Raw genomic sequence first — 27,577 nt, forward strand, 5'->3', positions numbered from 1 at the left:
TGCGACAATTTCTGGACCAGAGCTGAGGTCTGCCCACGTTTCGGTTACAAATGCCACGTCTCCGCACTGTGCTTTCACTAATTCGGAGAGCTCTAGATGATGTTTCACTAGAGACCTAGTGTTCAGTAGCATGCAAGAGATGTTCGAAAGTGTTGGACCAAAGCAACCTGAACAGTTGACCATGTGTCACCTGAGTTATTTGCCGGCTTTGACTTGGGGCGCCCAGTATAATTGGGGCAAGAAAGATGAGAGGAGGTCTGGGCAGGCGTGCTAAGTATAGTATCAGGAGAACCTTTACCAGACGATCTCATAGCCAGTAGGGCATCACACGAGTGCCTAATGATACCTACTGTGTTTTGGGCAAAAGGATCAGGGGGACAGGCGCACTGGCGCGCCCGCTGCGCTAGTTGGCTGCGGGTCGGCGCCATGCTCTCCATTTGTAGCCTGAAGCCCGAGTCACTGGAAGGAGACTAGAGCATCTCACTATCTGTCAGAAGAAGCATTTTGGATAGAATGTTTTTGTTTTATTTCATGAAAAGAGGACTGAGCTCACTTTATTAGTGACTGTGGATTGCTTGGAATTTCCAAGTCCTTGAGCATTAGTGTTAGCGCTTTTTCTTGTGCAAATTTTGTGGCCATTGAACCGCTATCTGATAAACCAAATTTCAAAACTATGGCTACTTGACAAATCAGGACATTCAAATAAATTGGAGCACATAAGGCTCCACAATAAAGAGAGAGAATGAGTATGATTTCAAAACATAGATTTTATTGAAAGTGTTATCCTTTACAGCAAGCAAAATCAATCAAATTAGTGGAAAATCATTAATCAATGTATGAATGTATCAGTACATATTAAGATCAAATCATTTCATAGCCATAACATAAGAGGATGTACACAGTTCTCCCAACAAAAAAGTCCTCTAAGATCTTCTACTTTGCTCTGAGCTGCACTGCAAAGCAGACATTAGCACTCTGAAATATGTTTCACTGCAATCTACTCTGCACTAGCTTACATCATATAATTCTAACGTTTGCTCCGCCTACACACAGTTCTCATAAAAATATCGATCACTTCAGGTTACCGTAAATCAAAGCCAGTATTACCCTTTCTTTCCTAAAATTTGCATTAAAACTTGATTTCTCAACAATGTTGTATCCAATAAGTGACTTGGGTCTATATTGCTGAAACTCCCAGACCTGTCAATGAATGATTTTTACTTAGTTCAAATAAGACTATTAGAATTCTACTTTGGCACAGATTTTTTACTCATCCTAAAATGTATTACTCTATCTCTTGAGTCTATGCACATATTGTGGATAGATTTGATCCCTTTAGTCATGAACGTCAGTTAGGGGTCGCCCTTGCACCCACCCGCCTCAGAGCTGGCAAAATCAGTGCCAGGAACACAGGAGCAGCTAGTCCTTATGGATATCAGTTGGGGCTCCACTTTTTTTATTTTCAGTCATTTTTGTTCTTACACTAATAGTGAATAATATCACATTATTCACTATTAGTGTAATACAAAAAGGAGTACAGTTAGCAGGGATATGATCGTATCTGGCAGCAGAGGTAAGAAAAAACGGTTTTAAATGTAAGTTGTGTGCAGAATCAAAGGCGAAAATGTGCTTCTGTGAGAGATAGTGTGTGTATGAGGTAATGTTGTGTATGTGTAAGCTAGTGTTTGTGAGGGAAAATAAAGGTTAAAAGGCATGTGATGTTACTTCAGCTACCCCCAGCATTTTAGTGAATTTATGTTGGTGCCTTTAGTTCCTGAACCTATGCCAACTCTCTGTGAGTCAGAATTGTCTGCTACTATAACTTTGCTAAAAATACATGGTCCTGATGAAGGTGGAGCAGTTAACGGAAGAGTGTCACCGAAACATGTCAACTGTTTTATTGTCCGTTGTTTCCTTCAGATGAGGATTTTTTATGAATAGCAATAACCAGGCAGAGCAGAAAAGGTGACCATGGTTTTCCTGAATGAATTGTGGTCCTGGGTTAGTTAGATTCCCTCACGCTGTTGTCCTGTTGCACAGCTTCAAGCAGCGCCAACTCAAACCTCTGAAAGTAAGTGTTCAGCTGGTAATGTATGTTCCATTTGTTCTCTAAGGGCCACACATAACAGTAATATGTAAAATCAGTGCCTCCATCCCTCTATAATAAGCCAGAACACTAATGGCTAAGGCTATTTTCACAGTAATCTGACCAGCATTAAAACATTTAACTGTATCTCTAAAGTAATAACACATTAATATGACACAAATAAATCCCTAAAACATGGAAACTGAGTTTTTGAGCCATGATGATAGCATTAAAAAAGAAATCTTTGCCCTATCAACAGCCTACATTTTACTGTCCAGTTAGAAAAAAACATATGTGCATAATCAATACAAAAAAGCTAATGTATTGTCCTAATAACATAATGTATTACGTGATTAGTGTAAACATGTTTATCAAAATAAATTATTCAAGTTGCCAGAGTATAATACAATTGGAAAATTACTTATAAGGTAGTCGCTAAAGGGGCAAAAAGATTCCGATTCACATTGATGTCCCAATGGAGGGGAATGAGTTCCATTTACAAAATGAAATTGGAGATTTCACCTCCAAACGTTTTCAGCGTTTTGCCTCCCTCTAGGGATCAGACAGGCATAATACAGGCCGCCCACTGAGGTTTGGGTTTCCAATGATTATTTTAGCATTGAAGGGTCAGAGGCCATCCCCTGGAGGGAAGCAGCAAAGCGATTAGAAGCACCTGGGGGGAGTTGTATTACAACTACTTAACATCAGATGTGATGTTAAAATCTGAAAGCCTTTCTTGTTTCGGATTTACTTGATGTAACATAGTGGAGTTTGAGCTGTGTACGCACCCAGCATCAGCAGTTCAATCTATTTAGCGATAACACATGCAATGATAAACTTTGAGACTTCGCAGCAGCTTGGATGTCCTTAGCTGTTCCAGGAAGAGGCCTCAGCAGCTCTACACCCAAGGATCCTGATCTGAAGTGCCTCATGGGGTCATCAACCAGAGTGTGACCTTCTGATGGGTGTTTCTAAGCAGTGCAACCCTCGCCTCTTCCACCAGGCTGTGCCAGTCTCAGCATGGCTGGAATATTGGATTTGCATCCATAACGACTGCCTGTCAGCTACATGATGAGAAGACTCAAGGGCCCTGGAGAAGACCACCAAGAACCCTGATGAAGACCACCAAGCACGTAGCCCAAGAGCACAGGTATAAACGTAGATGAGCTAAGCACTGACACAACATGGAAGAAGGGAGCCTCCCCTGAGCTTGAAATGTCTCACAACAGTCATGGGGCGGTAACAAACTCATCAACAGTAATTTAATCAGTAGAGATCACAGACATCAGCACCTACTTCACAGTAACTATTTGTGCATCAAAAGATAATTTTAAGTTAGGGTAAGACTATCGACCCATTGCCACACTGGAGGATTCCATCTCCACGGCCCAGTGTACACTGGAAGACCTTGAATAGTTGCTGGATACATAGAGGGCTGAAGTCCTTTCCCATGGAAGCCTCTGAAGCGTGCCTGGTTCAGTAGTGTGCATCGAGCTTCCTTGCCACTTGCTGCAGGATATCCTTCATGTTCGCGTAGAGTAGGATCTTCTCGTCCACCATCTGCCAGCGGATGGAATCAGCCGATTCAAGGATATGAAGATTCTGCACGACAGAGAAAGAAATTTACAGTACCACACTGGACCCGCTGCTCCTGTCCAGAACACACTTTCAACATTGTGCCAATTTTCACAAGGTGTTAAATACCACTTATCGCAGCCAGGTCAATCCCTACACAATATAAAATCAACTGATTCAAACACAGGATTCACGTTAGCAACAGCCAAGATCCATCCATGGAACTTACTCAGTGTCAACTCCTATTAATAAATCTTTGGTGCAATCAGGAACGGTCTAAAGTTTACTTTAAAAATATACATTTATTGTCTAATATGTTGTTAAATATCTTAAAAACACCCCTAAACAATCATACATAATCAGATTTATAGCTACAAGCTGTACACATGAGATAGACAAAAATAATTTAGACGGCCATAAGACATTGAAAAACAAAGAAAATACTTATCCTTCATTCGTTTGTTTGTTAATATTAAATCCCCACCTCTGTCGTCAATATTACTCTTAGCAAATGCAAAAAAATCCCATATTCTACTTTCTTATTTTTCAAGGAGTATGAAGAATGAGGTTCCTCTGGGGTGAGGCTACCTCCCGAATGCATCCTAACTGGATGATGCAAAAATAAAACATCTGGGAAATTATGAAGAATTGATGATGATGCTTAAGGAACCCATCTGCATTTGGCCCCACGTCTTCAAAGACAACTGAAGTGAATGAGTATGATGAAAGCACTGATCACATGGCCATCATATTCTAGGTTTATTTACAAATCTGTAAATCCTACAGAGGGTGTTGGACTGTATACAAAGTTAAATACTATAGTAGTATGATATTATTCAGCAAATTGCTTGTATTTTTGTTGATACAAAATTGTATTAGTCTGGACTCTGGCTTGATGTTGATGGCTTCAAAGTACTAAGTGGCATTAGGTCTTAGATCTTCCAATCACCTTCTCACAACATTTTATCAATCTCCAGTGATGGGCCTCCCCAGGATCTCTAAGGACTACTGTGTTAAAAAAAGCATTTGGGCCTGACTCACAAAGTTGTCCTTGAGAAGTCTCAGATTCAGACATTGTACATGTGCACATATGATTTGTAAAATATTCAAAATGTTTAAGGATTCACAAATATCCTCTTAACTACTTCTGTTCCTCTATGTGTTATCCTGGGACTGTCTGCAAGGTGGACAGTCTGTTGGGGTATACATATAACAAATGTGTGGTTGAAAATTTTTGGTAGTACCTCTTTCCACAAGGAAAGTATTTTTCGGTTTATGGAATCCCCCACTTCTGCGCTATCACAGAATGTGTCTGTTCTCTCTCTTGTACCATCATTTACTCCCACTCCCTAAAGGTGTCGTTTTACATGTGTTTCTAGGATGGAAACTACTTCACAAATGCTTGTCATTATCCACAAGACTGTGATTTTGTGGGTGCTTGGTGCATTTGGCATGATGATCCTCTTTTAATCCATTCCGTTGGCTGACGCGAGCACTACCTTCCGGGAGCTGCTCACGACTGTTGGCAGAGGCAGCCCCGCCCACTGTGTTGACCGCTCACACCGCGGCCGAATGTCCGCCGTATTAAACGGGTTAAGGGCCATTTTTCCACCCACAAAATTACGACAGTGGGAAATCCACGATTTTTTAGGACTTCCACCATCGTAAGTGCTTTGTAAGGGTCAAAAGCTCTAGTAATCCTGATTCTGTGAATCAGACTGTAAAAAGTTGACTGGCAAATGGTTGTCAGTGCTTTCTGTAAATGTATCTTGATCTTAGAATTGCAAAACCATTGGAATCGAGTCATCAGTGGATGAAAAGAAAAAAAGACTTTTAGAGCCTGCTGAAGGAAATGTCTCCCAGTGAGCTGATGAAGGAGGAAACATATAGCAAGAGATGGCAGGGTTTATTTATTCCATACTTTTACTACCTCACAAAGATGAACAAAACAAATCAAAGTTTGCAAATTTCTTCTTTCTTTCTTGCCTCAGAAAATAAAAATAATCTGAATTTGTACCTTAGGTTATCCTGTGGCAGGCATAAGCAGAACATCTAGTCCTGCTTTTTTTTAATAAAAAAAAAATTGACCTTCTAGAATTTGAAGTATTGTATTTACAACAGGAAAAGCAAAGCTACAAGTGAAAGAATACAAGAAAAAACAACTGAATCATACACCTGTGCCCGACATGGTTAAACATAAAAGCTATGCACCTTCACGGCCAAATGAGCTGCATCAAACCTATGATGGTAATTGTGGGGAGGCAAAATGGTGACCGGGTAACTCACTTTGCCCGTATCACCACTTCAGCTCTGATTGACTTTTAGTCGAGATCGGGGAAAGAGGAGAAGTCGCCTCAAATGTGGTCTGGGATGAGGTGCTACTCAGGCTGGTGACTTTGCAAGTGGTCGAAATCACGTCTGACTTCACTGAACTCGAAGTCCGGCTTTATCCCCTCCCAGACATGCGAGTAACCACCAGCCCCTCCCGGCCTTCCTCATGCACCCTTTTTCTCCCATCTCAGTAAACACAAGTTGAGTCACTGTTTTTTGTTTTTTTTATGAAACTTTTTTTTAAGGACAGTGTTTCGACATTCAGGCATCACAGCAATAATTGATACAATGATTAACTTTTTGCATGAAGCATATATGCATTGGAGATTGTGGTTATACATGGTAGTGGTTGACACTTCAGCGCCACGATCTCTATACAACAGGTGAGGTGGGAGGAGAACGGAGAGAGGGCGGAACACAAATGTTACCTCTGTACACATTCCATTTGCCTCAGACCTGTGACCACTCTTTTGGGCATCCCCTGGCCTTAGGGAAGAGGTGTGGCGCAGCAGCCAGGGTGCCTTAATCTTACCGAAGGCCCCCAGTGCCTGGGTAATTTTGTGGATTACAAATACTGGATTTCATTTCATATACAGTCTTGTCCCTCGTCATGCACCAATCCATGTCCTTTTCCCAGGTGTCCACCATTGATGCTATTGTTGCTCCCCACATTTTTTGTGATATTCCTCTTGGCAACCATCAGGCCCAATGTCACCCATGTTTTTTCTTTATTGATCAGGTCTGTGAGTTCCCAAATATTCAACAAACATATTTTAGTTTCAAGTTTCAATCTTGATCCAAGAGCCTTCTTCATACTAAGATGTACCCCCCTCCAGTATCCTTCGATATGTGCACTGTTAGAAACGGGTAGCGTGGTGCAGAGCGGGCGGGCCAAACTCAGGAGGAAATGTGTAAAGTAGCCACGCAGTACTCGCAGGCGACACACAAGGCACACTCCAAAAAGAGACGCTACACAAAATTGTGTAAGAATAACTTTTGTATTGTGTAAAACACAAGATAATAATCACAGTAATCTCTACACTGCGCCAACTGGCGCCAAGTCAATATGTACAGGGGTATCACAAGTGCAGATGAACTGGGACCAGCTAGGCACCAGGTAACCATTTACAGGGGGGACTATATACATGGCAGGGTCAATCGGGCTGCTGCCCGAATCATCGCAAAAGGACAAAGGATAAATGAGAGTACGTAAGCAATAGAGGTATCACAGTCCGTAGCTACTGGGGAATGGAAGTAAACTTAGCATCAGCACATTATGTATAACAGTGAACGTGTACTGACCTCCAGACACTTGGCCACCCTGCAATAAACAATAGGCAGACAAAGTAGGCATAAACCTGTGGCATAAATCACATCAGCATGACGCATTAGGCAGGAACCTCTGCAGTGGGCCTAAGTCCCATTAGGTTACACATAAGCACAAAGGCGACATTAGGCATAAACTGAAACATCAGGTTAGGCATAGGCCAAGTCACATTAGCGTGAGGCATAAAAGTGGAACCAGGCATCCATACATTATGTATACCTTCTGGCATCATCACTGGGGTATAAACCCATTTGCATAACTCACTCTAGCCTGGGGCCTAAACATAAGGCATCATCATTAGCATAACGAACATTAACATGGAGGAAGCAGCATTAGCATATGGTCTCTCAATAGCTGGAAAACACTAGGCCCAAAATCAGCAATGCAACCCAGAGGGAAAAGCATTAGGTATCATCCTAGGTACAAATACATTATGCAACAAAATTATGCAAGAAATCATATGGGCCAATAGGCCTCGCCAGCATACACACAGTTCGCCCCAATCGGGGGCACAACACTCTGAAACTGGCCCCAGGCCAACTGGCCTCCCTCTGGGGCTCAAATGCCCTATGTCCTGCAAAGTCAGGGCTGGCTGCAAAAACAGCAAAAGCAAAGTGCCCAAAGCACTGGGGCAGGGCAGGAGTGTCTCTCACTCCTCTCTCTCTTCTCCTGAGGAGTACAATGCCCCCCAATACGTTGCAGCTGCCCAATGTCAACCAAGCAGTCAGGGGGGAATCCCACACGCCAGGATCCCTACCTAGCACTTTAGAATCCCGGCGCTGCAGACGTCCGCTCCTCTTCCCCTGGCACCTTGAATATAGCGCTTGCGAGGCACTAGGTCCCACTAGAAGCTTCAGGGACAGAAGATAGTGTACCTCTTGTGGTAATCAGGAAAACAGTGCCCACCAGGCGCTAGAGTGCAGGCAGAGCAGCAGAGTCACTTCAAGTATTGTGCTCACCAGGCGCTAGGTGACTCACAGTTCCCGAGGTCCCACCCGTGGGAGTAGCGCCCACGTTCCTCACCTTGAAGGGCAGGCAGTCAAAGTTTAGCACTCACGAGGCACTAGGGCAGCAGAGCAGGCAGGCCAGGTTGTGCAAGATCAGCAGACAGTGGGCACTCATCAGTACAGGACAGCAGCTCCTAGAAGCAGTCATCTGCTATAAAGTGGCACTCCTCCTAACACAGCAGTCTTCACTCCTGCAAAGGCTCTCACTGGCCCTATGGACAGCAGAGGGGTACAGGGGCTAGCACACAGGCCCATGCGGTGGTACCTCCTGGCAGTGTCCCTTCTCATTTCAGTCTACCCTTAGTCTGAGCACATGGCATCTCTACTGCTCTACATACACACCCCTCCTCCCACCTACCAGAAAGAGCTGGAAGCTTCTAGATGGTCCCTGGCAGTTCCAGCCTCACTGTCACTGGAGGAAGTGTAGAGCACCTTGTCACTTCAAACACTAGACCGCCAACCCACCTCAGGCAGGCGGCACAAGCAGACAGAAATGGCTTCCATTCTAAAAGTGAAATTTCTGCAATGGTGAAAATAAAGGTGCATACACCATTACACAGCATTTATTATTTTGTTCTCACACCACACATGGCATATACATTTCCTACCATGGGGAGATGTCCCCTAAAGGGGGGAGGGGGCGTGGGGTTCCTAATAGACCTATGTAAGGCAAAAAGTCCACACACTTTGCACTGCTAACCAGCGCGAAAGTGTCCAACATACTGAACCCATCAATTCCATCACAGCAAAAGGGCTAGGGAAAAGGCAAAACGTTTTGGGATGACCCTGCAAGCAGGGCCAAGTCCAACATGACCCCCTCCCAGCCAAAAGCCAGGGTTGACCAATCAATGCCTTGATGGGATTCCCTGCTTAGGGCAAGAAAAATTGGATGCGGGCCCGCAACTGCAGGGGCACCCACAGGTTCTCTGCCACTCTGAAACCCAGTGGTTCCCTCTCTCAAACCTCCCTGGACCAACTAAGCCACCCCACTGGTACTCTCTAGTTGGTTGCGGCCAGGACTGGCCCCTAGGCCATCCAGATGTCTCTGGCCCTTGCTCTCTCACAGAGGGGGGGGGGCTGTAGCCCCAGGCCTGCAGTACCCGTTGACCACTCTCCTTCTCCTCCGTGCACTTCCAGACTGCCACCGGTCCTCCCACCTGGTGTCCGCACCATCAGGCTGACCAGCAATCGGAGGCGAGGCTCTCCTCCCCTACCTCTCCTTCTGGGGTTCCGCCCTATACTCCTATGTGGGGCACCCTAAGACCACCAGTCTCTCACTCGTCCAGGGCCGTGGCCCTCCAACTGCTCCACCAGCCCAGGGTCTAAACCCTTAAGCTGCACCGGTTCCAGGGGTGAGTCCTCCCTCCCCCTGCACCCCCTCCCAGAGTTCTGCACCCTCCTAACTGAAGTAGTACCCCTGGAAGACAATCCTGGGGGACCACTGCTTACAGATGTCCCATCCGCCAGGTCAGGCAGTACCTGTCCCTGGCCTCCCAACCCAGGATCTAAGTCCTGTGGCTGAGCCAGTGCCAGAGGCGAGCCCTTCCTACCTCTGTACCCCCTTCCAGAGTTCCGCACCCTCTCACCTGGAGAAGTACCCCTGGATGACAATTCCGGGGCGACCTTGATTACAAGTGCCCCTCCCTCCAGGTCAGGCAACCCCTGAACTTGGCATCCCAGCCCAGGATCTAAACCCTGTGACTGAGCAGACCCCCAAACCACTGGAGCTCCATTGACCAATGCCCCTGGTTCTCCTGAAACTAGGGGATCCCCCTCAATGGACAGCACATCAGGACAGCCTAGGCTCCCAACCTGGGGTTCCCTTATGGAACTCTCCAGGCCCTGAGACTGCGGTTGGGGCACCTCGGGACACCTCCCCGTCTCACTCCTTCCTGTAGATAGGACGTGAGGCCCTACAACCCTCTCACTAACCCGCGACCTAGCTGGGCTATTCTGCACCTCTCCCGCCTCGCTGGGTCGGAAGATCCCTGCACCATTCCCTTCAGGATCACTCCCCAATGCCTTCTCAGACTCTCTGGCACTCACCCAAAGGACTGCCTCCTGTGCAAGTTCCCTGGGGTCAGAGAACCCACACTGCAACAGGTGGTGGCGCAACCGGGGAAAACAACTTCTTGGCATGTGCTCCTTGATAACTACCTGGCACATCCCTTCCCAATCATTCACAGCGCCACACTCCATCCACTCCTCCAGTGTGGTCCAACACACGTCCACATACTCTCCCCAAGACTGATGGGACAGTTTCTTGCCGCCCCTAAATTCCAACCTGCCCCCTCCTCCTGAGGATCAGGCACCATCTTTCAGGCTCTGGGTGTAGGACTTCCCATACTGGAATCACTCTAGCTGCCACCACTGGATCCCACCCTCACTGGTGAATCCAGACCACAGAAACCACTCTCAGGGGACAACCGACCCACCTGAGCTATTCTCTCCCTGGCGAAGGCCCTCTCTGCCCCCGCCATCCTTTCTTGCGAATGGGACCTTCTCGGTCTCTAGCCTCTTCTCCTCTACCCTCAGCTGCGCTATCTCCTTGGCTTGCTCTAACCTGAGCCTCTCCAAAGCCAGTTGATGCCCCCTTTCATCCCTCCTAACCACCCACTCTTCTGGGGACAGGGAAAGGGATGGGGCAGTGCCCCGGGACTGGACCTAGCACGAGACTCCCTATCTATGGGGTCCTCACTGCCTACTGGTATACACACGATGTCATCTTGCATCTCCTGTTCAGGATCCTTAGGGCCACCCTCCTGTCATACGGCCAGGGCCCTCTCTTGCTCATACTCATAGTGCTCCCGGTCCCACTCTTCCTCTTGCCATTTAATCAGGAATCCCTGAAGACCTGGCTTAGCGTGCAAGACAAGGGACCTAGTTGCAAGAGCTGCCCACAGGAGTGTACAATTCAAAATGACACTTTCAGGGCGCAACAAAATCAGGAACAATAATCCCCAAAACCTGTGATTACTCTAAACCTGTGATTCTTACAAATGATCAGTTTGCAGTGCAACACGTTGTTGCTGTGGTACTGCGCAAATACAAGTCCTATTACCGCTGAGCACCAATGTTAGAAACGGGTAGCGTGGTGCAGAGCGGGCGGACCAAACTCCGGAGGAAATGTGTAAAGCATCCACGCAGTGCGCATAGGCGACTCACAAGGCACACTCCAAAAAGAGACGCTACGAAAGTTGTGTAAGAATAACTTTTGTATTGTGTAAAACACAAGATAATAATCACAGTAATCTCTACACTGCGCCAACTGGTGCCAAGTCAATATGTACATTGGGAATCAGAGGTGCAGATGAACTGTGCCAGCTAGGCACCAGGTTACCATTTACAGGGGGGGGTCCTAATATACCTATGTAAGTCAGAAAGCCCACACACTTTACACTGCTAACCAGCGCCAAAGTGTCTAACATCCTGAACCCACCAATTCCATCACAGCGAAAGAGCTGGGGAAAGGCAAAAAGTTTCGGGATGACACTGCAAGCAGGGCCAAGTCCAACATGCACCTTCCCATATTATATGCAAAAACGTTCCCTCTCGACCACACCACCACCTGCACCCAGATCCCCCTTACTCCCCATCTAAACCAGTGCTGGCCTGGTCAAATATATCCTGTCGAGTATCTTTAGCTGCACCAACCAGAGTCTGGCGGAGATCGCAACCTCGCTGGGAGTGGCCATTGCCTCCTGCTGTTCATCTTCGTCCAGCTCTGATATGTCCCTCTCCCAAATCCTGCTGAGTCATGCTAGGGGGTTTGGTGCATGGTTGATTAGCTTTTGTTAAGTTAGGGATATCGCTTCTTTGGGCATATAGCATCCAGGATCCTATCTTCTAGTGGTGAGGCCTCTGGGGGGTCTCCCCCATGGAATTTGCACCAACAGGGCGTGCCGCACCTGTAGATATCTAAAACGTTCTGTGGTTGCATCTCGTATTCTTGTTGAAGGGACAAGAAAGACACAACCTCCCCCGTTCCCCAGAGGTCCCCTATCTTACATATCCCAATAATGTCCTATCGAGCAAAACCCTTTTTCTTTCTTTGTGGGCCCAATTGTTCCGAGTTCCACAGAGGGGTGGCTTGTGTGATTTTTTGGTTTCAGCCCAGACTTCTAGTGGTTGTGTGCCACACCTGGACAGAATGTCCTGGAGTCCGGTAATTTGACATTTTGTGGGTTTGTAGTAGAGTTTCACCATGTAGTTACCACCCGGCAAAAGCCACCTGTCCCTTCTGTATCCTGGGTCATCCCGCTGTCGATATATGCTGTGGTTAATGGCAGTTAGATGGACCGCCCAGTAGTATTTTGTAATATCCAGGAGTCCTTTTCCCCCATCATATCACCCTCTCACCAATTGTGGGAGCGATATGCGTGGCTGTCCTCCCCAGAGTAATTCTCTCTGCACGCTCTCTATTGCCTTAAAGTATGTCGCCGGAACCCGATTAGGGAAATTTTGTAAAACATAGAAAGCGCGGCAGTGACATCATTTTAAATAGCGCAGCCCTACCTAGCAGTGATACGGGCAGGGCTCGCCAGCTCTCCATGTCTCTTTTTAATCGCTGTAATGGGGGTTGGAGATTAGGCTCATAACTAACTTTGAGATCGGTTGTTATGTATATCCCTAGGTATTTAAAGCCGCATTTGGCTTCATCCACTGGCCATTCCTTGGGCAGGAGAGGGAGGTTCCTGTTCAACACATAGATCAGTGATTTGTTCCAATTAATAATGTATCAGAATATTTCCCAAAATTGGTAAATAGAACCCTGTGCAGGGAGACTCTGGGCAAAGCCAGGTACAACAAAATATCATCCGTGTAAAGGGAAATACAGTCCTCCCATTCTTCCACCCATCTCAAACCTCGTGTGATTTTTTAATTTTTTTTAAATGATCTTTATTGGATTTTTACAGCAATGGTTACCACCCTTCCCCCCACCCACACCGGTCAGACAGGTACACACATAAACATAACATTATACATGTACTATTGTAGGCGGCATATATATTTTGAGGCATCATATATTGAAGTCTAGCATATAAGACTAAAGCAACACTTTTAAAGACTAAACAAGAAGAAAGCAGAAGCAACACAAATAGTTAAACACACATAAGCTAAAAGCATCAAGTTTGAACTGTGCTCTGAGCCAAACCTTGAGCCAAACTGCAATGTAGCAAAGGAGACCAGATGTTTAGTCCCCTAATCCGCCGTTGTTTAGCCTTCTTTTTATAAATTGCAACCTCCAGATTAGAAATAGCTAAAAGTCTAGCTAACCATTGTTGGAAGGACGGTGCCATTGGTTCTAGCCACGCAGAGGCTATGCATAAGCGTAGAACCGCCATTGCAACAATGATTAACTCGTGCCCGTTACCAGGAGAATCTGGATCGGCAGACCCTAGCAGAATTACTTCACTGGTTAGGACTATATTTCTTTGTCAGACAGTAGTCAGAAATGTCTCTATATCTTGTTTTAACTTTGTTAGCCCGCTACACAAGGCAAAAATATGAACCGAGTTGGCTTTCAAAGCATCACGTCTTGGACTGCATGTTCCCTTACCATTTCCCCATTTGGCGATTTTGTCTGGCGTGTAATAAAGAAAAAAGCAGGTTTTATTAAACTGTGTCTGAAGTTTGGTAGACATGAGAGTGGATTGAGAAAGAGAATAGGCATATCTAAATCCCTCAGCGGATATAACTACTGTATCCTGCCATTTCTGGGAAGGTTTCTCTAGATCTTCCAGAAGCATTGCCATAAGAGAGGAGTAAACTCCTCCAATAGTGTGGACCCTGGATCGAATGATTAACTCAATAAAAGCTGTTTCTTCACCCCATACTTTCCCTCTTAGTTCTCGTATAAGAAAATCCCTTATTGGTAGTTATTTAAAAAAATCTCACCAGTCCAGGTGGTACTCAGTTTTCAACATTTCAAAAGATTTAATCCCGGCTGGGGTGAAGAAATAACCTAATTTTGACATTCCTGCCCTGTTCCACCTAAGCAGGCAGTTATCTATAAAGATGGCACCTGGGAGTACGGGGTTATGTACTAGTGGTGTGTAGTATGAGAATTGACCTACCCTCAGCATTTTCCTCACCACCTTCCACACTTTAAACCCGCTGTAAAGAATTTTAAATGTAACTTTTTTTATGGTAGCTATCATGCACATGTCTCCAAAGATAACCTCTACATTTGCTACCAAGCAGTAGTTGAAAGATTGTCGGTGAATCGCCCCCCAGCGGTCCTCTTCCCCCAGGTTTTGTATGAGCTTGCTACTGTATAATACTACCGACGCCCAATAATACATCTTTAGGTTAGGGAGAGCTAGACCCCCTCTATCTTTAGGGAGAGTAAGGAATTTATAAGCATGCCGGGGTTGCGCATAGGCCCAAATAAAGCTGGCAAATGTACGTTCTATTGCCTTGAACCAATGGTTTCTGAATCCCAGACTAAGCATGGGCGGAAAATCCGTTACGCTCGCGGATTTTGCGGATTTTCGGTAAATTCGCAATCCGCGAACGCTTGCGAATTTACCGAAAATCCGCAAATTCGCACGCAGCGGATTTTTTTTTCTTGGTGATACCATTTTGCGGCGTGCGGTGTAAGTTCGCAATTGCGAACATGTAGGTGCGGCGGGCAGCAACAATCTTGCACTCGCGAAATTACAAAAATTGCAATTCTGCACAAGAAATCTACTAGCAAGCAGCATAGAGCTTCTGAAAATGATGATTTTTATCAGAATAACTCCTCAGGTTGACATTTGCCTGCACTTTTTTGGATTTGAGGCCTTTTGATTTTCTTTGGATAACTTTTGGATTAGAAATCAACTTTCTCATATAAGCTTGGTGGGGCATTACAGTTGCTGTTATGCTGTTCTGCAGAAAAACGAGTTTTGCAAAAGTGAAAGCAGGTTCAAAAGTTCAAACTCATCATTAGTAACCGTTCCCTGTAGTGCTTCCTGACAAGGGCCCCTCCAAAGTTCAGTTGCTAGTTGCAACAATTCTATGACCCTGCTCTGACCCTCACAGCAGGCTCATAGAATAGCTACACGTAGGCCACAAAGGTCCTGGAAAAAAAAATTGCACTGCAACAGAAAGCAAATTACAGATATGGAAGCAGGTGCCGGACTGGAATTTTAAAACAGTGACACATTAATAAATCAACCCCCAATTAATTCATGTCAGTTGAAGCAGGCAGGTGTGCTTGCTTTTTCCCCCCATAATCTACAGTGATGATGAACCAGAGGGTGGCATTGATGTACCAGAGGGTGGCAGGGGTGAAACAGAGGGTGCTGGGAACCTGTGATGATGAACCAGACGTAGAAACAACATAATCGTGACCGTTGCGAGCCGACATGTAAGTTCGCAATTGCAAACTGGTACAAAACCCGCGCAAACTGTCAGAAATCCTTGCGAACTGGCAGAAATCCTTGCGAACACAAAAAAAAATCCGCAAATTCGCGAGAATTCGCGGATTTTGCGGATTGCGAGCTCGCAAATTCGCAAAATCCGCAAACGCCAGATTCGCAAAATTCGCCCATGCTTATCCCAGACAGATTGATCTAAATAGGTACATGATCTTTGGGAAGTAAACCATTTTAACTGCGTTCACTCTGCCAATGATGGACAGATGGAGATTGTCAAGGCGGCATTGGTCTTTCTGTATTGAGCCTACCATTGGTCTTAGATTTATGTCTACCAAATTCTCAAGTTTGGAGCAGATGGCCGCACCCAAGTAAGTAGCTGTCTCAACCTTCCGGAGATCGATCATCCTGCTTGTTTTATTTAAAATCATTTGAGTCTTCCCTTGATTAAGAGCATAGCCGGAAACTAGCCCAAAGTTGGTAGCTTCCTCCTCAATATTGGGCATAGCTGTGCTAGGATCGGCAGTGGCAATAGCAACTTCATCGGCGTACACCAGAGTTTTATTTGGATAGTTTTGGAGCAAAATTGATGGTATATTCCCATTTCTTTAGAATCTACGAATAAAGGGGTCGATATATATGGCGAAGAGGAGTGGCGAGCATGGACACCCCTGTCGAGTTCCACAAGAGATTGTAAATTCTTTGGTGAAGCTTCCATTCACAGATACCACTGCCCTAGGGTTAACATATAGTTTCTGTTCTGCCTTAATAAAGCCCTCCTTAAACATGACCTTGGCCATGGTAGCCCATAAAAATTACCAAGAGACCCTATCAAATGCCTTCTGGGCATCTGGGATGATTAATGCCAAAGGGTCTCCTGCCACCTCGAAGCCATCAAATAGGGTAATCACTCTATGTATATGATTAATAGAAGACTTCCCAGGCACAAAGCTGTGTTGACATCACACAATCACCTTATGCACAATAGGAGCAACCCTATTTGCCAGCATCTTTGAGTAAATTTTTTCCGCGTTAATGAGGATCCAAACTGTTCCGGGTGTTTATTCTTTTTAGGGAATATTATTATTTTATCCCTGGACCAGGAACTAGGAGGTTGACCACCTTCAAAAATGTGGGTGAATAGTTCTAAAAGGATACTCTTAATTTGTTCTAAAAAGGTTAGATAGAACTCAGAAGGGATGCTATCCAACCCAGTAGCTTTCCCCTGTAGGAGGCTTTGAATGATAATTAAGAGTTCCTCCAAATTATCTCCGTTATGCCCCCCTGTCCTTCCTCTGTATACAGAGTTTGGTAAAATCTCCAAAAGGCCTCTCTAATAAGCTCTGGGTCAGATATTGAGCCTTCCACGGGGTCGTGTAATACACAAATCAGATTGGAGGTGGCTTGTTGTCGCATACGCACGGCTAACTTATGACCCACTAATTTGTTGACTTCGTAGACCACTTCTTTCCTGGCAGTAGCTTTTCTCAATGCTTTCTCAGTGAAAATATTGGTAATTGCCGCCTTGGCGATTGCTACCTGGCTTTGGATTTTGGAAATTTCGTCAGTCGCCTTGGCTCTGCTTGTAGCTTTTGACAGCTCTTCTTCTGACTGCCTAAGATTCTCTTGCAGGCCGCACATTGTCTCCCTCTCTAGCTTGTCGGCTCTCATTAAGTACTGTATGGTCTCTCCCCGAATACCAGCTTTCAAGGTGTCCCAAACTAAATCGATGGAGGCACTACCTGGGTTGTCAGCTAATAAATTGGGGATCCATTCTCACATATGGGCACAGTATTTAACATCTTTTAGAAGGATTTTCTAAAAGGTCCAAGATGTGGGCTCAGCTTTGGCCAACATTCCATTTAATGAGCAGACTAGGGGATTATGATAAGAGATTATTTGGGGCAGCTTCTCTGTTTGACATTTGGTTTTAAGGGAATTAGACAAAAACATAAAATCAATTCTGGTGTGAGAAGAGTGTGGGTTAGGAAAAAAGCTATATCCCGGATCATTGGGTTTAGATATCTGCTAGCCATCTAGTAATTCAGGTGTGAGGGGTAAATTTTTTTAGGGATTTGAATACTTGCAGTTTGCGACCTCTGTATACCCATTCATCTTTCATCGACCAGTTGGTTGGAAGGTTAATGTTAAAATCCCCACAGACCACTATTGGTAAGGGCCAGTGTGCAAGTTCATTGGAGATTTCATTGAGAACAGCCTCAAACCTCGTATGATGAGGTCTCTATAGCTCCACGCCGTGGGGAGCTCCAGTGTCAGCGCCAAAAACAGTGGGGACAAAGGGCAACCCTGTCTGCTCCCTCTCCCAAGGGAGAAGACTGGCACATTTTTATTGTTTACAACAACTTGCGCTTGAGGCTCTGAATATAGGAGCTTAATCCAACTGGTGAAATTGTGACCAAAGCCCAGCCTTCCTAGGACTGCAAAGAGGTATGGCCACTATGGTATCGAAGGACATAGTGGCATCCAACGACACCACCAATCAATCAATCAATCAAAGACATTTATAGAGCGCACTACTTACCCGTAGGGTCTCAAGGCGCTTGGGGGGGGGGGGGGGTGCCGTTACTGCTCGAACAGCCAGGTCTTGAGCATCTTCCTGAAGGAGAGGTGGTCTTGGGTCAGGCGCAGGTCGGTCGGGGGGGAGTTCCAGGTCTTGGCGGCCAGGTAGGAGAAGGACCTTCCTCCTGTTGTCGCTCTTCGGATGCGGGGGACGGCGGCGAGGGCGTGGCTGGATGATCGGAGGTGGCGTTTGGGAGCGTAGAAGTTGATGCGGTTGTTGAGGTAACTCGGGCCTTGATTGTGTAGGGCTTTGTGTGCGTGGGTGAGGAGACGGAAGGTGATTCTTTTGTTGACGGGGAGCCAATGCAGGTCTCTCAGATGTCCGGAGATGTGGCTGTTTCGTGGGATGTCGATGATGAGTCTGGCTGAGGCGTTCTGGATCCGCTGGAGTCTCTTCTGGAGCTTGGCGGTGGTTCCGGCGTAGAGGGCGTTGCCGTAGTCCAGTCGGCTGGTGACGAGGGCCTGGGTGACAGTCTTCCTGGTCTCGGTGGGGATCTACCGGAAGATCTTCCGTAGCATGCGCAGGATGTTGAAGCACGACGAGGAGACGGCGTTGACTTGTCTGGTCATGGAGAGGGAGGAGTCCAGGATGAAGCCCAGGTTGCGTGCGTGGTCCGTCGGTTTGGGTGCGGTGCCCAGGGCAGGGGGCCACCAGGAGTCGTCCCAGGCGGAGGGCGAGGAGCCCAGGATGAGGACCTCCGTCTTGTCTGAGTTCAGTTTCAGGCGGCTGGTCGTCATCCACTCGGCTACATCTTTCATCCCTTCGTGAAGGTTGGCTCTGGCGGTGTCGTTGGTCAGGGAGACGATCAGCTGGGTGTCGTCGGCGTAGGAGATGATGTTGAGGTTGTGTTGGCATGCGATGGCCGCGAGGGGGCTCATGTAGACGTTGAAGAGGGTGGGGCTCAGCGAGGATCCTTGAGGGACGCCGCAGATGACTTCGGTGGCCTCTGACTTGTACGGTGGTAGGCGGACTCTCTGTGTTCTTCCGTTGAGGAAGGAGATGATCCATTCCAGTGCCTTCTCCTGGATTCCAAGTGTATTTGGCCTGGTTGAGAACCAGGACACCAGTACGCACTACTCAATATAAATTTGAACGCTAGTACATTTATTTTGAATTTTCACGAAAAGTCAACTTAGATCAACATTACATTCATGTTTCATTTGTTGCAAAGCAAATTTTTTATCATCAACATGTACATTGCTATCTTTATACATATACCATACATTTCAATATCAATACATTTTATCTACACCCAATGCATTTCGGGGCGCGAGCCCCTTCGTCAGGGGTCTGTATGTAGAGAAGAGAAAGAAAAAGAAAAGGAATCTTATTACTATTGATGCACTAATGTATATAAATATAGATCTCTGCGCTATGCATGTTTCTTACCGCAGGTGAGGTAGAATCAATTATGGGTTGCAGTAACCAAAATGGATATTGGAATGGCCTAAACGTAGAAAAAGAGGGGGGGGAAGTTGTGTATGAGCATCATGAGTTGATTTGATTTTATTTGAAAACCTTTAAATGAAATTTCACATTACCTGTGCGCTTTGCTATATCTGGTCTGAAAAATAGGAAAAGGGGGAAGAAGGAAGTTAGGAGTTAGAATGGTGAGGGGAGTGTATGTTGTTCTCACTCGATAAACATGGGACTAATTTGACTTTGTATTACGTGATGTGCATTAGTCCTCACCTTATTTATGTTGACTTTAAAACTGGAGCCTATGAGGGAATGTAAAAAATCTCCATCAATAATGCCCAAAGCAAGTATATAATTAGTTCTAACTCCATTAGAAGTGGAGTTTACCTGTGAGTCCTGCATGTTGAACGTCGGGCTCAGCAAGTGCTCAAAAGTGAGGGTAGATCTGCCAATAAAACACAGTATTTCTTATAATGCTGGCTAACGTGCGATCTGTTTTAGAAAACGGTATGAATGAATGTTAAAGAATCCTTACCGGAGCGAAGTGCTCTGTAAACCCGTCACGACGATTTCCGAGTTTCAGCGTGAGGACGCTTAGTCCTTCTTTTAATGTGGTAAACGCTAACTGTGTAACTATCGATGACGGACTTCCGAGTTTCAGTGTGAGGACGCGTAGTCCTTCTTTTGATATGAGGATCGCTAGTTGTGTGGCTATTCACAATAGACTCTCGCTGGCTTTTGATATTACTGTGATAGTACTCTCACAGATAAAAGCTATTGGCGTTCTGGAAAATGCATTATGAGATTTTCAGAATTACGAGAACGCATGTGTAATGATAAGTCGGCTATTTTATGATAACGGCCGCCATATTGAAGTGGTGGATCAGAGGAATTGGTTTACTATGTTGGCAAATATGTAGATCGAGTAGAGGCTGAAATATTGTGGATGTGATAGATTCCCAATTAGATGGAATAAAGTAGAGTAAAGACGGAAAGACGGGCGGGGGGGGAAAAGAAGGAGGCGTGGGATTGAATGAAGTGATTTATGGCAGAACTTTGTCAAGTCATAAGTGTTAGATCCTTTGACTACTTCATATTTATATCACATAAATCGCAATATGCAATCCCTGCTATCAATTTGTTGTGACTACTCCTGCCTATTTCCATTCTATTATCGATATTCATTGACAGACTTAGGTTATACTATGTTAATTTTTGCGCAGGTGCTTATGGAATAATGTGAAATATTGTTGATGATGAGGTGTGTGATTATAGTTTAAAATCATTTATGAAGAGGCTGTATATTTATCCATATCCAGTTTGTTCTGTGATGTGTATGATCAATTCGGACTCCTAGTTGTTGAAAAATCAGAATAATATGGATTGTGTAGTCTTCCGTGAGCTGCGGTTTTAGGAGGTGTTTATACCTATAAAAAACATATGAGATCTAATTTGTCATTCAATCCATTTGGGATAAGAGTTTGGAGCCTACGAATCCAGAATGTTTCTCTTTGGATTAGAACTTTGGCGTTGTCCATTCCCAACCTTTGGGGAACCATTTCGATTACTTGGAATCTTAATTGGGCGATGGAGTGCCCTGATTCGATCCAATGTTTTGCCAGGGCTGCAGTCAGATTCTTGTTGCGGATGCGGCTTTTGTGTTCCGTCAACCTTATTTTCAATTTTCTGTCAGTTTTTCCGACATATATCAGTCCGCATGGACATTTTATCGAGTACACCACATGCTCAGAGTTGCAGTTAGTCGTGTGCCTTAGTTGTATCTTTTCTCCTGTGCGCGGATGAAGCAAAGTGTCTCCTTGTATGACGTTGTTGCAATTTTTGCAATTGTAGCACTTTTGGGTTCCTTTGTAGGTTCTTTTCACTGACTTGTCCTCACTGATGGATTTGTTCAATAGTTCTTTTAGATTCCGTGATCTTTGATACGCGAATAGAGGTCTGTTGTGAAAGAGTGTTTCAAAATCTTTTTCAGCTGTTATAATTTCCCATCTTTTAGTGATAATCCTTTGGACGTCTTTTGACGCAGATGAATATTTTGAAACAAATACCATCCTTTTACTATCTGTTTTGATCTGTTTTTGTAGTAAATTCTTCCTGGGTATGTTTTTGACTTTTTCCAAGTGTCTTTCTAGCAATTTATTGGGGTATCCCCTGTCCAGGTATCTTTGCCTTTGTTGCTCTAGACTTTTTGTACATTCCGTGTCATTTGACGATATTCTCTTGATCCTCATGAATTGAGAAATTGGGAGGTTGTTTATTAAGTTGGCTGGGTGAAAGCTCTCATAAAGTAGTGCCGTGTTTCTATCTGTTGCTTTTTTAAACAGTCTGGTTTGGATTGAACCATTTTGTAGTTCAACAAGAACATCCAGAAAAGGAAGCGCTGTGTCACTGATGTTGTGGGTGAATTGTATACGTGAGTTGGCCAGATTTAGACTCCTGATGTTCTGTAGTAATTCTGTGGGTGTGTTTTTCCATATGATGAATATGTCGTCTATGTAACGCTTATAGTAGACTATCCCAGTTTGCCATGTGGGGTCCTCCAGTATATAGTCTAGTTCGAATTTTGCCATGAAGATGTTCGCATAGACGCAGGCTCCTGGGAATCCCATAGCCGTACCTGTTTGTTGAATGTAGAAATCTTCTTTCCATACGAAGTAGCTGTTCAAAAGACAGAATTCTAGTAGTTGCAGTATGAGGTATCTCAATTCATTTGACATCTCTGATCTTAATAATGCCCATTCCATTGCCTCTAGCCCTTGTTTATGCGGAATTGATGTGTATAGTGAAGTTACATCAATGGAGCATAGTGTCCACTTCTCATTGTCAGCCATAGTGATTTCTGTAAGGCTTCTCAGGAAGTCTGAAGTGTCTTCTATATATGTGACCCATTTTTGCATAAATGGTTGCATGTGTGCATCGATAAAGATGCCAAGATTCTCGAAGATCGAAGAACATCCTGAGACGATTGGCCTGAAGGGGGGATCACTCAAATTTTTGTGAACTTTTGGTAAAAAGTATATTTTAGGTCTTCTTGGGAAAGTTTGCCGAAGGTATCGTTTTGTGGGATTATCAATCCAATTAAGTTCCTCCGCTTTATCTAGGATGTCATCTAGATTTTGGGATATGTTCATGGTTGGATCTTGTTCAAGTTTGGTGTATGTTTCCGTGTCATGCACATGTTCATCTCCTTTATGTGCGTAAAAGGTTGAGTCCATCAAGACTAATGCACCACCTTTATCGGCTCTTTGGAATGTCAGATCCTTGTTGTTTGCTAATCTTTGAAGAGCACTGTATTCTGCTCGTGTGAGATTTCTGCTTTTCCTTTTGAGTTGAATCCTGTTCATGTCGGCTTTCACTAGAGTTTCGAATGTATCCAGAGTTTTGTGGGATGTTGGTGGCATGAAGTTGCTTTTTGGTTTAAACCGTCTGTCTATTTCCATGGTATCTGTTGTTGGGTTTAAAACTGCGAAGAAGTATTTTAGCCTTAGAATTCTCATGAACTTAAAGAGTGCTACCTCCATTTCCAAAGCGTTTGTGTGGTACGTGGTTACAAAAGATATGCCTTTGTTTAATATCTTCTTTTCAAAGTTGGAAAGGGTGTAGTGTGAGATGTTTATTATGAGGTCTTGGTTTGGCTTCTCAATCCTGTTTTCTTCAATAGTTCTCTGTCCTTCTCTCGTTGCTTTTCCCTTTCCCTGTCCTCTTCTCGATTTTTTTCTCCAGTTGTTGTTATTGGGACATCCGGTGGTTTGCTTGGAGGTAAGTCCTTTTCTAAAAAAGGAATCGACGATGGTCCAGCGGCTGTACTGGTTGGGTCAGAAGGTTGTGAAGTTGGTTTTTGTGCTTGTGTGGTTACTATCGGCTGCCTTCTCGAGCTGATTTCACTATCTGAGACTACGCTCTCATCTGAGGAAGTTGGTTGTTGTCTTTTGTTGGTGTTAAATCGTTGTTTTGCATACACTTCCGCCCATGTGTAGGCCTCGTTTAGTTTATAGTCGATAGTGTCCTCACACTGAAACTCGGAAGTCCGTCATCGATAGTTACACAGTTAGCGTTTACCACATTAAAAGAAGGACTACGCGTCCTCACGCTGAAACTCGGAAATCGTCGTGACGGGTTTACAGAGCACTTCGCTCCGGTAAGGATTCCTTAACATTCATTCATCCCGTTTTCTAAAACAGATCGCACGTTAGCCAGCATTATAAGCATTATAAGAAATACTGTGTTTTATTGGCAGATCTACCCTCACTTTTGAGCACTTGCTGAGCCCGACGTTCAACATGCAGGACTCACAGGTAAACTCCACTTCTAAGGGAGTTAGAACTAATTATATACTTGCTTTGGGCATTATTGATGGAGATTTTTTACATTCCCTCATAGGCTCCAGTTTTAAAGTCAACATAAATAAGGTGAGGACTAATGCACATCACGTAATACAAAGTCAAATTAGTCCCATGTTTATCAAGTGAGAACAACATACACTCCCCTCACCATTCTAACTCCTAACTTCCTTCTTCCCCCTATTCCTATTTTTCAGACCAGATATAGCAAAGCGCACAGGTAATGTGAAATTTCATTTAAAGGTTTTCAAATAAAATCAAATCAACTCATGATGCTCATACACAACTTCCCCCCCTCTTTTTCTACGTTTAGGCCATTCCAATATCCATTTTGGTTACTGCAACCCATAATTGATTCTACCTCACCTGCGGTAAGAAACATGCATAGCGCAGAGATCTATATTTATACACATTAGTGCATCAATAGTAATAAGATTCCTTTTCTTTTTCTTTCTCTTCTCTACATACAGACCCCTGACGAAGGGGCTCGCGCCCCGAAATGCATTGGGTGTAGATAAAATGTATTGATATTGAAATGTATGGTATATGTATAAAGATAGCAATGTACATATTGATGATAAAAAATTTGCTTTGCAACAAATGAAACATGAATGTAATGTTGATCTAAGTTGACTTTTCGTGAAAATTCAAAATAAATGTACTAGCGTTCAAATTTATATTGAGTAGTGCGTACTGGTGTCCTGGTTCTCAACCAGGCCAAATACACTTGATACTACATAGTTTGCAGGCTACATACCAGCACAGCACACATATCGAACAAACGCCTTTATAAACTCAATAAATAGAGTGCAGCTACCCTTCCAAATTCACTTCTCCTGGATTCCGACGTTGCTGAGGCGCTGCACTAGGGTGCGGTGGCAGACAGTGTCGAATGCCGCGGAGAGGTCTAGGAGGATGAGGGCCGCTGTTTCTCCGTTGTCCATCAGGGCTCGGATGTCATCGGTGGCAGCGATGAGGGCGGTCTCAGTGCTGTGGTTGGCTCGGAAGCCAGACTGTGAGGGGTCGAGGGATCCATTTGTCTCGAGGAAGGCGGCCAGCTGTTTGTTGACGGTCTTCTCGATGACTTTGGCTGGAAACGGGAGGAGCAAGATGGGGCGGTAATTCTTGAGTTCGGTGAGGTCCGCTGTTGGTTTCTTGAGTAGAGCGCTGAGTTCGGCGTGTTTCCAGCTCTCCGGGAAGGTGGCGGTGTCGAAGGAGGTGTTGATGATGTCCCGCAGGTGGGGTGCGATGACAGCGTCTGCCTTGTTGAAGACGTGGTGAGGGCAGGGGTTGGTCGGAGATCCGGAGTGGATGGAGTTCATCATGCGAACGGTGTCTTCGGCGCTGATTGGAGTCCAGGCGCGGAGGGTGGTGGTGGGCGGTGTTGCTGCGGCCACCGCATCTTCTCTTGTTGTGTCCTTGAGCCCTAGTACTCATGCAGCCTCCTCATGCAGCCTCCACAAATTAAGTGCTGTGTTTCTGGAAGGCATAAACCCTGACTGATCCGGGTGTACCAGCATGGTAATGACTTGAATCAAACGAGTGGCCAACAATATCGCCAATGTTTTGGCTTCAGCGTTTAACAACAAGAAAGGTCTATGAGGAACATTTATTTTTGGGCTTACCTTCTTTGAGTATGGTTATCAGTGTGGCAATTCTAAGTTGAGTCACTGTTGATGCATAATGGCCGCAGTTTATTCACAAACATGGAACATAAACATTGCATTTTTATCAAACAGTTTGAATAATTAGTCTGCAATAACTATTACAGCACTTCGCGCACAGCCCCCTGATTTACAGCCCTTTAGGAAGTGCCCAGCGTTCGAGGCCTCTAGGCTTCCCTTGCTACTGTAATCTGAGTGGATGGCCGTCAGGCCCTGCCTCGGCTGCAAGTGATGTGTTCACCTGCTGCTGACCCATTGCTGGCCATTCGCCTGCTCCCAGTGCCCCTGCTGTAAGGCATCCCAAGGACACTGTTTGAGTAGCTCCTCTTCCTAGGCTACTGTGCTTTCTTGGGTGTCTAAGTGTGCTGTCTCTGTGGTCTCCTTGACTGCTCCCAACCTGCGGCTGCAATGCCCGCAATCTGATGTGGGTGGGCCAATGTGGAGTGGTCAAGTTAGGCACAGGCTGTTGCACTATGCCATTTTAACCTACTTTTCCCACCATGCCACTTCTTTCAGATTGGGGGGTTGAACCCTGCCGCCCAATCACTGCTTCCAATTTCAATGGCTTTTGGTGATTTTTTGGGGGCTTACAGCTTTCCATGTCCTGGGGGTCCCGCCCTCGTAGGCGATCAGCGTAGGCCCTTCATGGGTTCGGCTTTGCCTTACCGTACCACGACTTTATTTGTCACTGCCATGGTTGTGTTGCCGACTGCACGCTGGGCTAATTGAACTCTCGGACGCTTTCTCTCTCCAAGCGCGTCCCATGGTGGAGTATGCCACCCAAAGGTTCTAGACCGGCCCAGGAGCAGGCAGAAGCAGTACCTGTCCTGCAGCACTTTGCTGGGCAAGCCCGCCTGAACACGGACCAGAGCAGCACAGGGGTGAGGAAAATCAAGGTAAATGCCTGTAAGGATTCACATGCTCATCTCCAAGGGGCTGGACTCAGGAAAGCTTCAAATCAAGTAGTTCAACACTAGGGGCATTGGGGGCTTACTAGTCAGCCCAAACCCCCCAATGCAGAGTTCTTCACCCAGCTCCCACTGATAGTTGCTTTGAGGATGGACAAGTTCCAGCAGTGGGAAAAGAAACAGCTGTTGGGCCCATGGATCTCCTGGCGGCGGGGGTATCTGGGCTGGCTCCCAGTTGGGATGCATCTGAAGGAGCCCCACCATCATGCTCCTTCAATGGGAGCAAGAATTTACAGAGGTGCTCTAATGGAATGTCAGAAGGACTGCAGGAGCAATAATCTGCAGTGGCCACTGGGTTAGAGTGCATTGCAGAGGAGGAATGTCCCATCACAACAGGTATATGAAAGAACGTTGCTTGCCACTAAGGTTGATAGTAACTCTTAGAAGGGGCAGGCAAGGCTTGTTCCGGGGATACTATGGGAGGCACTATAGAGAGGAAGAAGAAGAGGGATAAAACAATAAGGACTTAAAGCACTCAGTAAAGTCAATCCCATTGGGAAGACTGGGTGCCGAAGACCAGAATTCCTTGGACGCTCATCTATCATAAGTGGAAATTCTTGCCAACATAAAATGCCTGCCTTCAGGGAAAGTGGTAGGAACAGACAAGATTCCTCTACAGTTTTCAAACATTTTCTCCACCCAGCTAGGGTTCGTCCTGAAGAATACAGCCTCGCTGAAACAAGGGGTGCAGCTGGCCCAAGCCTCTTGGTCCTCAGCAAATATTGTAGTGCTCCTTAACCCCTTCGCTTCTAGGCCTTTTCCTCCTCCTGTGCTAAGCCTTTTTTTGGCTATTTGGGGTAGTGTGCACTTAGGCCCCTGTAACTTTTTGACCACATAAGGTATCCATGCCAATTTTGCGTCCTTTTCTTCCAACATCATGGGGATTCTAAAGGTACCCAG

General features: G+C 45.4%; 1 protein-coding gene across 2 annotated transcripts in view; it reads right to left on the reverse strand.

The window, feature by feature from the left end:
* Window positions 1-793: 793 nt before the first annotated feature.
* LOC147693338 (transient receptor potential cation channel subfamily M member 2-like) overlaps window positions 794-27,577 on the reverse strand; it is a 623,295-nt gene continuing 596,511 nt past the window's right edge. For both annotated transcript variants that reach the window (XM_086933675.1, XM_086933674.1), the window contains exon 35: window positions 794-3,688. In XM_086933675.1, the coding sequence (XP_086789801.1) occupies window positions 3,563-3,688 (126 nt within the window). In that variant the 3' untranslated portion in view covers window positions 794-3,562. The remainder of the gene's footprint in view (window positions 3,689-27,577) is intronic.

This window comes from Lissotriton vulgaris, chromosome 8 (genome assembly GCF_964263255.1).
Source record: "Lissotriton vulgaris chromosome 8, aLisVul1.2, whole genome shotgun sequence".
Taxonomy (NCBI): domain Eukaryota; kingdom Metazoa; phylum Chordata; class Amphibia; order Caudata; family Salamandridae; genus Lissotriton; species Lissotriton vulgaris.